Raw genomic sequence first — 12,124 nt, 5'->3', positions numbered from 1 at the left:
AGCTGTTTTTCAATTTATACAATGACTTCAAAAACCGTACTTTGATTGTGTTTGTCTTCTAGTCATTCTATTGTTTGCCCATTGATTTTGCAGTTCCAGCTCATTAGCTTTTGCCTATAATTGAAGATTGGTTAAATAAAAATAGTTTTTGTCCAATGTACCAGTTTACAAGGCCAATAAAACAATAAAAGAAAAATAGTTAGAAATGATGAAGATCTAAAATACATATTTACTTGTTGAGCAAGATATGTGATTTGATGTTTGCGTTTTTGTGTAGATGATGGTCCTCCTAAAGGTTTTACTGAATGTGATGCTCTTGGTCCAGCTGTTGCTTCTTGCAGAGCTTCCCTCATCCATTCTTCTTCATTTGGAAGTATGTCTTTATGCGACATATCAATAATTTGTATACTCTCAGGTTTAAACCTTTTTGCTCTGCTACCGCAAAGCTTCCGAAGCTAAAAGACAAAATAAATTAATAATTTTTACTTAAATTTTATTAATAAAATACGTTTTATAAATTTTGTACTAACTGCTTCTTCATCTAATGATAATTCACCATCTTGAGCTTCCTCATTTATTGTTTGCTCAGTGTCAACATTTTCAAAGATAATAGGAGTTTCAACAAAATTTTTATTTGGTATTTCATTAAATTTATTCCTAATTGGTTCAGATGGTATATTTTCATATGGAACTTCAGGTAATTTATATTCTTGATTTAAAGAGAAGAAATCTGAGTTTTGATTGCTCGAGTTTTCGGACAGATTTTCAGAATCACTTTCATCAGAAGAATCATAATGTATAAGTGGTTTAGCATTATTGCTTTTAGTGATAGATTTTTTAGGTGATGGAATCGGTTTTGCAGCAGGTTTTTTTGTTAGAACATGAGGTACCATCATTGATTTTTTAGTGTTGTGGGATACTATATATTCCTTTGGTGGTGGCAACATTCCTAAAAGACCAGATTTGTTCTAAAAATGATAAATTGATTTCACTTATAAATTTTGAAAATATATTTCACAATGTAGGTTATATTTTAAGTACCTCAGATGGTGCTTTCATTGGCATGGCCACAGCGGGACGGTCATCATCATGCAACTACAAAATTAAAAACACAAATTGCAGGTATGTTTCAAGACAAAAATAAACATTAACATAAGGAATATGTAAAATATAAGAATTTTGAGAAAAGCTTTTATAGCTTTACCAAAATGCAATAAGAAAAATTAACAAAGTCAGACAACAAAGAGTTTTATGATCAATGCAATAACCTAGTTATTCAAATCTACATTGCTATTACATCTGACAATGCTGTCAATTGAATTTTCACAGGTTTTCTCAATGTGACTGGCGGAGGTGGTTTGATTTCTGGTTTTTCTTTCTTCTTCAAAAATTCATCGTCTTCTTCTACAATAGCTACATTAATCATTTCCTTAGGTTGCGGGAGCTTTAGAAAAGTTTCTGGAAAACAAGCAACTTAATAGATATATTCCAATATGCATATATACACAAATGTATACCATTTTCAACATTCTGATTTGATTTCGGGGGAGGTAGTTTGAGTGTAGGACCACCAGTTCCTCTTTGTTCACTATCATTTATAACATTATTTTGAATCTGTTGTATTAAAACTGCCTCATCAGTCTTTTCCTCACATTCATCCTCACTAATATCACTATCATCATAAGCTACCAATGCCATGTTCAATAATGGAATATATAACTCGTATTTACAGTAATTTCATAAATAAAATATATATTTTTGTGTCAAAAATGATCTTTATTCAAAATAGAAAAGGCAAATTTTCAATATTAATTACAATTTTATTTGCTACTTAAAATATATTTATGTAAAAAAAATAAAGTTCTCTTAAATATTTATATTATTTACTTAAATAATATTTACGTAAAATTTTTAAGTTATCATTTTTCTCTTCCCGCTGAATTGACAGATCAACTAACTTCACCTTAGTTAATCTGCTGCCGTGTAGATGGCGACAACTTTAGGTATGGCGACAACAAATACAATTGGGTTAAATTCAGTTGTAGATTGTAGAACAACTAAACGACAACTATTGTTATGTTTAATAATAATTTTTTACTACAATAGTGAAAACGCGCTGTATATTAACCATTTGTATTATATATATTATTTTTATAATAATCATGAATACAAAAAAGTAAAACTCCCAAATACAAAAATTATATAAAATGTTATGTACGATGATATGTAAAAGGTTAGTGAAAATTAGATACTGAAATTGTAAATAGTAATAATTGTTAATTGTAAATATTATTTTAATTATTGTAACAAAAGCTTTTTAAATCTGAAAATCTATAGTTAACTATAGATATTATTTAATTTATTTAATTTATACCATCAATAATGTTTCAAATGTTATATATCAATGAATTGTATTAGTACCAGATGATAGGTATACAAAATCTTATATACTCACTTTTTCTTTTATGTAATATAATATGGAACAAATAAATCTTTTCAAACAAAAACAAAAACGAACTATAGATATTTGTTTACCTTGTTTAAGGTCGCAATGTTTTCCTCATGAGTAGAACTTGACACGAATTGATATTTTTATTCTGATTTGTAACTTATATAATGTATTTTCTAAATATAAAATATATGTTTGCCAGTCAATTCATTCCGAAATAAATCAAATTAAGATACAACATTGAATTATTTAACATACGAAAACATTATTTAATTGACACGAGTCATAAATTTATAATTTGTTGACTGAAAATGTAATTAAAAAAAATATCTTAAAATTTAGATTTGAAATATATTTTACACTATATAATTATTGCCTAAAACATATATTATTTGTCGCACTCTTTGAGCTTTTGGAGCTTAGGATTATTATAATAAAAACGTAAAAATTTATGTTCTGAAATATAAATCACAACGAATGTATATATATATATATATATATATATATATATATATATATATATGTTGTGGCCTTATGCTTAATTATTTAATTTTAATAACCAATATATTTCCAATACCCTGCGTAATGAATCATATTCTTAATTGTATTGCATTCAAAATAATAATAGTTATTACATTGTAATAAAGTTTTCGGACCCCACCGCTGCCACCAAATAATATGTTGGGCGCCAATTAGCTTTTCGCTTCATTCTCTTTTTTTGTCACACAATTATTTTTTTTTATTCTCTTTATTGAATTACAATCTGTCTTTACAAAAAGGAAGACATTCAGTAATTTTGATGATATATGAAATATTAAACATTAGATCTAAAAGGTTACCCAGTAGTAAGCCTTTTCAATTTTGATATATTAAATTTAAATTATGTGATTATACAATTATGATATAATTCTTATATTCATTTATACCTTTTATTGTTTACAAAACCAGGTATATGATGAGGGATACTATACCCATACCTATGGGTAAACATCCGAACAATGTCAAAAATGTAATGTAAATATTTATATTTATTGAAATATATGTTCGTTTATCTTTATATATCTTTTTCTCTTCATCAACCAATTTTGTTAGATGTTATAGTAAATATCAAATAATATATCATTAAACAGAATATTTTTCATGTAATATTTGTATATCTGCAGAATTGTTTTTCATTTATATTTATATTTCATTATTTTTCCACAATGAAAACAAATTCATATCTGAACTTATAATTTTTCTTGCATAAGAAACAAAATTCTCATAATTTAGTACATTATGCTAAATGAATAAATTTGCTATGAACAATAACCAAAAAAAAATTAGTACATCAAATGCGTACTGCGTTTGTTGAAAAAAATGTAGTGACAACCCTGATATTATGTAATCTATATAAAAACTTATAATTTAACACTTACGGGACGGCACCGATTTCAAAACAAGCTGTAAACTTGATTTCATTGTGTATGTTATGCAATTTGTTTGATAAAAATTTGTGGCCATTGAAGGACATACATTTATAATATTAATTTATTTTTCGATCATTTTATAAAGAATGGTGACGTTCAAAACAATTTCGAAAATGCATAGCTTGATGATTTTGATATGTTTTACAATAAAATGTTGTTCGCCGCCTTCCTCCTAGTACTTTTCTGTCAGAACAGACAATACAATCCCTTTTTCTTTTTCTCGCATTTAGAATGTGCCACTGATTAGTCAGTATATTTGTTTATTTTTTGTGCCATAATGGTTTGTTTTTTCTATTATATTGTCTTAATATTCATTTGTAAAATATAAAGTAAAATAATCTATTGGATGTCTTATATTGCTTCGTATTTGTTGTCGGGGTGTTTGTTGATGTATTATATAATGAAAACAAATTTTTATCTGAACTCTTAATTTAGTATCTATATGAACAATTGCATACTTCGTTTGTTGAAAAAATATAATTACAACCCTGATGTTAAGTAATCCATGTAAAATTATAATTTAATAAGAACTAAAAATATAAATGAATAGATGTAAATTTTGTTTATTATAATAGTGAATATTTACACAATTTCAATATTTTTAAGAGTAGATACTGTTATACAAATAGATACTAGTTATTTGAACTATAATTTAAATGTTTTTTTTTTTTTTTTTTTTTTTTTAAACTTTTTATTACTAATTATTTTTCTTTTTTTTTTTTTATCTTACATACTACATTTATTTTACTTTTTCTTTACATATTTTTACTGTTTATTACATTTTTCTTTACGAATATTTCTTCCAAGGGCAGGTCCGTGGTTGAGTTGAAAATGCACTCAATCATGGTTGCACGATGTCAGAGCCTTTACATTTTTCTGTTGTATAGAGATACAAATTCGACTTCCTTTTTGTATTTCAGCGATACCATCTTAGTACCTCTTTACTTCCAAGTGGCGTGTTGCCACTACAGCTTTGGCCCAAAGGCCATTTTCACTTGAAATCATACTTGAAATCTATGATTTCAAGTGAAAATTTGGTATCAAGCTGTTTTGATACCGAACCGACCGAGGTTGGATTCGAACCCGGGACTAGGATTGCTAGCCCACGTTCTACCACGGGACCACGGCCGGTCCCTTAAGAAGGTATAATATATTGTTTAATTATTATAATGTGTTCAAAGGTTATCATTTCCTTCATAAATTTCAAATTAAAACTTGTTGATTTTAATAATTAATTAAATTAAAAAAATGTATTATTATTTTTTAAATACTTAGAAATTCCCACATGTAATGTTCATTAAGATCATTTCTCCCATACGTTTCGTATTGTTCCTCTCGTATCTGTTCCGTTTACCGCAAGCGCGCGTTTAGTCGCACGCTGCCTGTTGCAGTGAGTGGTTGTGTCGGAAGTGCTTTCTTGTTCGAACAACGTGTTCCTGTGAATAAAACGTTCATGTTCTTCTGTGAACAGTGAATTAATTTTATTGTTAATGGAAATTATGGATAAAATATTTGTGATCTGTGCTTAGTGCTTGTGAGTTTATGGATGCTGCATTTTTTATATAAAGGTAAGTTGATAGATCAATTACTATTCTGATTTTGAAAAACTATTATGAAAACTTTATTTATAAATTAGGGCTATTATTTAGGGTTAAAACTATATATAAACTATAATTTGAATGGTTAAAACATTTTATAGTATTTAAAAAAACAAATAAATAATTATCTAATTATCTTATTATCTAATTATCTTATCAAAACATAACTGAAAAATAAAAATTGTATGTTGACGGACAGTAGAAGCAAGAGTTGTTTGAAAATATTTATATATTTTCTAAATTTATATTTTTAAAATTTAAAAGTTTAAAATTTTCTTATTTATATTTTTGTATTTAGGTTTAATCTTTTATTTTTTTATAAACCTCAACAATTTTGCATTATAAAACTTTAATAAAGTTTTGATTGACAAAAAAAATTCTTTATATCGTTCGAAAATTTACACTTATTGTTTTGTTTGTTTTAAGTTTTACAATATTAGAAGCAGAGTTTAATATTTTCTAAATAATTTTCTTATTTATATTTTTGTATTTAGGTTTAATTTTTATTTTTTTTTATAAACCTCAACAATTTTGTATTATAAAACTTTAATAAAGTTTGGATCGACAAAAAAAAATTCTTTATAATTAAACAATTCTTTCAATTATCCGTGCAAATTTTGAGTGCATAATTACAATAACTCTAAAATTTAAATAGTGATTAAGAAATAAAAAATTCTTAAATTTTTGAATCAATTACTGAAAATTTGAATCTTACATAGATTTGTGTTTTTAGAATTAAAAGTGTTAATTGTTACTTTGTTATAATTACTATTATCTGCCACTTATTATTTTTATTCAACTTTATATTTTTTCTAGTATTATTTTTATTATTCAGAAATTTTATTTATTTTATTTATTAATTTTATTATTATTATTATTTGCTTTTATTTAATATTAAATCATCATACTACAGATACCATTTTAATAAAAATACTATCCTTTATTTTGTACTCTTTTTTATTTAAATTTATGTTATTGTTCATCATTGGTACTAGATGTTAAATTATTTAACAGTTGTAATAAATATTGTAATTAAAAAAAGTGTTAATAAAGTCAACTTCGAGTTAGATTAGATTAAAATTTTTAGTAATGAAATAGTAAATTATGAAATATATTTAATATAAAATACGAATGATATTTGCTATATGAAGGTAATTTTACTATAAATTGCTGAAAATTTGAATCTTACAAAAGTTACTGTTTTTTATGAATTAAATGTGTTGGTAAAGTTAACTTTGGGTTTGATTCAATTAAAATTTATAATAATGAAATAGTAAATTATGAAATATATTTAATATAAAATACTAAATCGTAATAGTAAATCTATCGATTCCGTGAATAATATTTGCTATATGAAGTTAATTTTAATATCAATTGCTAAAAATTTGAAATTGGCATAGGTCTCTCTTTTTTATAAATTAAGTGTTAATAAAGTTAACTTCGAATTTAATTAAATTATTTAATTTATAGTTAATTAAAATCGATTATATAATGAAATAGTAAATTGTGAAATATAACAAACATAATATGAAATACTAAATTTAAATTGTAATACTAAATTAGACTATTACCATGAATAATATTTGCTATAAGAAGTTAATTTTAGTATCAATTGCTAAAAATTTGAATTTCACATAGGTTTCTCTTTTTTATGAATTAAGTGTTTTTGAAGTTAACTTCGAATTTGATTAAATTATTTAATTTAATTAATTAAATTAAAATCGATTTTATAATGAAATAGTAAATTGTGAAATATAACAAACCTAATATGAAATACTTAATTGTAATAATAAATTAGACTATTACCATGATTGATATTTACTATATGAAGGTAATTTTAGTATCAATTGCTGAAAATTTGAATTTCACAAAGGTTTCTGTTTTTCAATGAATTAAAAGTGTTGATAAAGTTAACTTTGAGTTTAATCAAATTAAAATTTATAGCAATGAAATAGTAAATTGTAAAATATATTTAATATAAAATTCTAAATTGTAATAATAAATCAGTCGATTCCATGAATAATATTTGCTATATGAAGTTAATTTTAGTATCAATTGCTGAAAATTTGAATTTCACATAGGTTTATCTTTTTTATGAATTAAGTGTTAATAAAGTTAACTTCGAATTTAATTAAATTATTTAATTTAATTAATTAAATTAAAATCGATTTTATAATGAAATAGTAAATTGTGAAATATAACAAACTTCATATAGAATACTAAATTGTAATACTAATATAGACTATTCCCATGAATGATATTTACTATATGAAGGAAATTTTAGTACTTATAAATTGCTGAAAATTTGAATATTACAAAGGTTTCAGTTTATCAGTGAATTAAAAGTGTTTGTAAAGTTAACTTCATGTTTAATTAAATTAAAATCGATTTTATAACGAAATAGTAAATTATGAAATATAACGAACTTATAATAAAATACTTAATTGTCATAGTAAATTAGTCGATTACTATGAATGATATTTGATATATGCCACGAAGTTTTGCCATCAATGCACAAATTGTTTTGTTAGTGTTTATAGTTTTTGTGCGTTATCCTTAAAATATTTAGATATGTATTCTTTAAATGTGATGTTTTGTTCGAAAAATTACATAATAATAATGCGTCTTGCAAAATCGACCATATAAATAGCAGGTTGTTTTTACTTAATCGACCATATAATTCCAGTCGATTTTAAGAATTAATTTCAGCTTCAGATTTAATTCTGATTTTTTGTTAATATATCGTTTAAATCTGGATATCTCTGAGATTTTTGAATTTTTTTTAAACTATACTGCATGTTTTCCTAAGTATAATATAATGTATAATAATAGTATATACTGATGTTGTTATTGTAATAGCGTAGGTTCAATTTGACTTTAAGTCTATTTCTACTGTCTATTCCAAATGAACTACATCACAACATTTAACTCGCATCAAACAACCGCTTTCAGTAAAATTTTCAATTACTTCAAGAAACTTAATTATAGAATTGTTTTTTTTTTCCATTTTTCTAAAATTTGTCATCTATCCCTTTTTACTACACAGGCGTCGTAAAAAAGGACAGTCAGGGGTGAACTGATGTCGTATCTTTTTGAATTTTAAAGGTATTATTTATTTATTTAATTATTTCTTCCAAGAGGACTTAAAAATACAATTATTTTACATTATGGATAACAATAATATATATATATATATATATATATATATATATATATATAAAATTACGATATATAGTGAAATTAATAATGCACTTAACACAAAATTACATAATACAGAATGTAACAATATTATTTATTTACACAGAATGAGATAAAATAATGAAAGATATTTCAAAAGGAATAAAAAGGTTAACTTGTGCAGATGGAGAGATTATTTGATTAGGTGAAGTGTTGTGAATCTCTATTTCATTATTAATTAAGTTAATGTTAGATATGTAGAATAGGCGATTTTAAGAGAGAATTAGATTTAGGAGTAGGATATTGAAAAATAATTGTGAACGCGAAGATATTCTAAGAACATTGAAGGATAGTTGATTAAGAATTAGAGGACAGTCTATAGAATTATTGCAAAGTTTAAATAAGAACATAATAGTACAGATAGATTTTGCGAAATAATAGTTACAATATTCAACCAATGCAAAATATAATTTTCATGGGCAATTTTTTTTACAATTTTGTAATGTTATTTTGTTAATATTCTGTTTATTATTTACATTTATATTTTTGTATTTAGGTTTAATTTTTTGTTTTATATAAGCCTCAACAATTTTGTATTATAAAACTTTAATAAAGTTTTGATTGACAAAAAACAAGAAAATACTGTATATAATTTTGACCTGGTATTTCGTCAGAAATATTCATTAGCAGACTTGGAATAACTATTAATTTAATTTATGTCTTGTAAAATCGCTTTTTTATATTTTACACCTTTGACCAAGGTAAAAGTTCAGTTGATCCTTTCTACTTCACATGCATGTAAGCTATTTTAGAGGTTATATAAAAATATCTGTTGAATCTAGCTCAAAATTAACAATACATCATATAAAACAAACAAATAACGTATTCTTGAAAATTATATTAAGGTCTCGTAAACTAAACAACAGTGCTCACCACCAAAAAAGCAACCAACGAAAGTAAATACTTTTGTTAGATTTTCAAGCATTGGCCGTTTATCTCCTGATAGGGACGCTGCTTGATTTAATAATCTCTCTACTTTGAAATATTGTTGTTAAAAAATTCCTAACTTTACTTGTTTTTTTAGATATCGGTGGTAATGTTGATATACATGTGAATTTCTTGGAAGACATACTTCAAATTAAAATATTTTAAAGAATATTTAATTTCGATAGGTTGAACATATGATTTTGTTATGATCAGTGGATTACAATTTAGAAAACAATCTTGATAATTAGATGTGTGAAACTAAAGATAAAAAATATATTAGGTGGTATTTTGCCTTAAGTTAACTTGCTTGAGCTCCCTTGTATATGATAAGAATTGATATTCAGAAACTTTTAAATTTTAATAACAGAATTTTGAAATTTTGACACGGCCCATTGTTGCAAACTGTGATGCATAATAATTTAGGATGATCGCTAAGATGATAAATTCTGCATGATACAAATTTTTAGAAAAATCATCAAGCGTGTAGGGGTGGCCTAAAGTTAGTTGTGCTTCTGGGATTTGTGTTGTTCAATTTAAAGAATGTTAGAAATGTTTTTAATTTGTTATTGGAATATTTTTTTTATAATATTTGAACAGCGATCAGAACTTATGGGTTCTAAGAGCTGTTGTGATTAATATCTTACAAACTACGTTACCCAGTTGTCTCATCTCTATGAGCTGAATTTTTATTATTACAATTACTGTAATAGTGATGCATTTAATTGGTGCAACAATGTCGGGTGAGGGCTATTTTCACTTGGAAACATATTGCTATTTATATTTTCACGTGAAAATCGTTGTCACTGTTGCCTGACAACAGACTGCTCGAAGTGGGTATCGAACCCGGGACCTCTGAAACAAGTTCCGTCGCTCTTAACCGCTTATCTACGGGCGAGCCCTGTTATTGCAAAATGTTGTGAGGTCTAATTTTGTTTTATTGATGCTATTTTTATCTAAATGTATAAAATAATAATCAGCAAAGCACCACTGATTAATTATTGCGTTGCGAAAACAGCATCATAAAAATTTCTATTCTAAAAATATCACGGGCACATTCGAAAACAAAGGATTGCCATGCATACGGAAGACCGGGGCAGATTGTGGGGGATGGTTCACAAAATTAATTAAAAACTATATTTTGAAAAATTGATTTATTTTAAATATGGCAAATAAAATTTAAACTAGTGGGGTGCATGGCATCTTGCCTTAAGGCAAATTGTTGGAACTTCCCGTACCGTAATTAAAAATCTTGGTACGGAACCCAAAAAAATTACACAAAATGTATACACATTATGAAAATCTCTATAAAATATCTGTTAATTTGATGTGCATAAGTCGAATAAACATTTTTGACCGCCAAATGACATTATTTTAGCTTATTTTTATTGAGAGTCCATAAACGCAAGACCTGCCTTCCCAAAAATTTAATCAGTTTTTTATTTTGTCCGTTCTCTTAAAACTGAGTTACCGTTTTTGGCACTTTTTTCCCCGTATCTTCGGAACGGTTAGACCTGCCTTCGCTAAAAACTAATCAACACGTCTCCTTATCAATACGAATCTAATGTTTTTTGAATTATTCAAATCGGTTTATCCGTGTTCCCGAAATCGTCAACGAAATTTGTATCCGCACACACACACACACATACATCCATTTTTTCTAAGGTATGCCAAAATGTTCAGTAACCTTTAAAACGGTAAAATATATAAAAAAAATTATTTTTGATTTATTTGGGATTACTATAACTTACCCTACGGGAAGTTAATAATTAATTTATTTAAAATATTAATTATTATTCTTATTATAGGGTAGGGCGGGGCACAAAGGTTCAATTTGACTTTGAGCAATTATATTGTGAAAACCTAAACAATTATATCATAACACATAACACATATCAAACAAATAACTATTTGACTATATTCAGTAAAATTTCCAGCTAATTCACCATTGTAGAAATGTGTTTTTCTAGTTGTTTTTCAAAAACTTGTTACCTGGTCTTTTCTACGTCATAGGCGGGGTAAAATGGAACAGCCAGGAGGCAAACAGATCCAATGTCTTATTTTTAATTTTTAAGAGATTTTACGGATTAATAGCTACTTCTTTCAACCAATGCAGAATATAAATTGTACACTGTATATAACCTTTATCTGGTATTTTGACAGAAATATTCATCAGAAGAGTTGGTAATAACTATTTATTTAATTTATCTCTTGCAAAATTGCTTTTTTTTAAACTTAATTTACTTTTTATTTGCTATTTTTTATCGTATAAAACAATTAAATAACAGTGCTCATAACCAAAAAAACTAACAACGAAAGAAAATACTTTTGTTACGGATTGATAAACAAAGCCTTTTACCAACTGATCAAGGTGACGGCTTGTTAGACATCTTTTGCCCTCTTCTTTCAAATAGTGTTGTTAAAAAAATCTTGACTTGTTTTTGAGT

The 12,124-nt window shown here is 25.7% G+C and overlaps 1 protein-coding gene across 1 annotated transcript; it reads right to left on the bottom strand.

The window, feature by feature from the left end:
• Nucleotide 1: 1 nt before the first annotated feature.
• LOC113377970 (proline-rich protein PRCC-like) lies at nt 2-1,785 on the bottom strand. The gene is made up of 6 exons (XM_026618446.1): nt 1,518-1,785; nt 1,298-1,458; nt 1,042-1,095; nt 531-968; nt 234-455; nt 2-114 (listed from the first exon to the last, which is right to left on the bottom strand). Exons 1-6 carry the CDS (start codon nt 1,696-1,698, stop codon nt 28-30), a joined length of 1,143 nt encoding a protein of 380 aa, XP_026474231.1. The 5' UTR covers nt 1,699-1,785; the 3' UTR covers nt 2-27.
• Nucleotides 1,786-12,124: the final 10,339 nt, after the last annotated feature.

This window comes from Ctenocephalides felis, unplaced genomic scaffold (genome assembly GCF_003426905.1).
Source record: "Ctenocephalides felis isolate EL2017-DRISC unplaced genomic scaffold, ASM342690v1 CF-g0.4_SCAFFOLD_01886, whole genome shotgun sequence".
NCBI lineage: Eukaryota > Metazoa > Arthropoda > Insecta > Siphonaptera > Pulicidae > Ctenocephalides > Ctenocephalides felis.
Note: the sequence above shows the minus strand (reverse complement) of the source record. Positions and strands in the feature narration are given on the sequence as shown.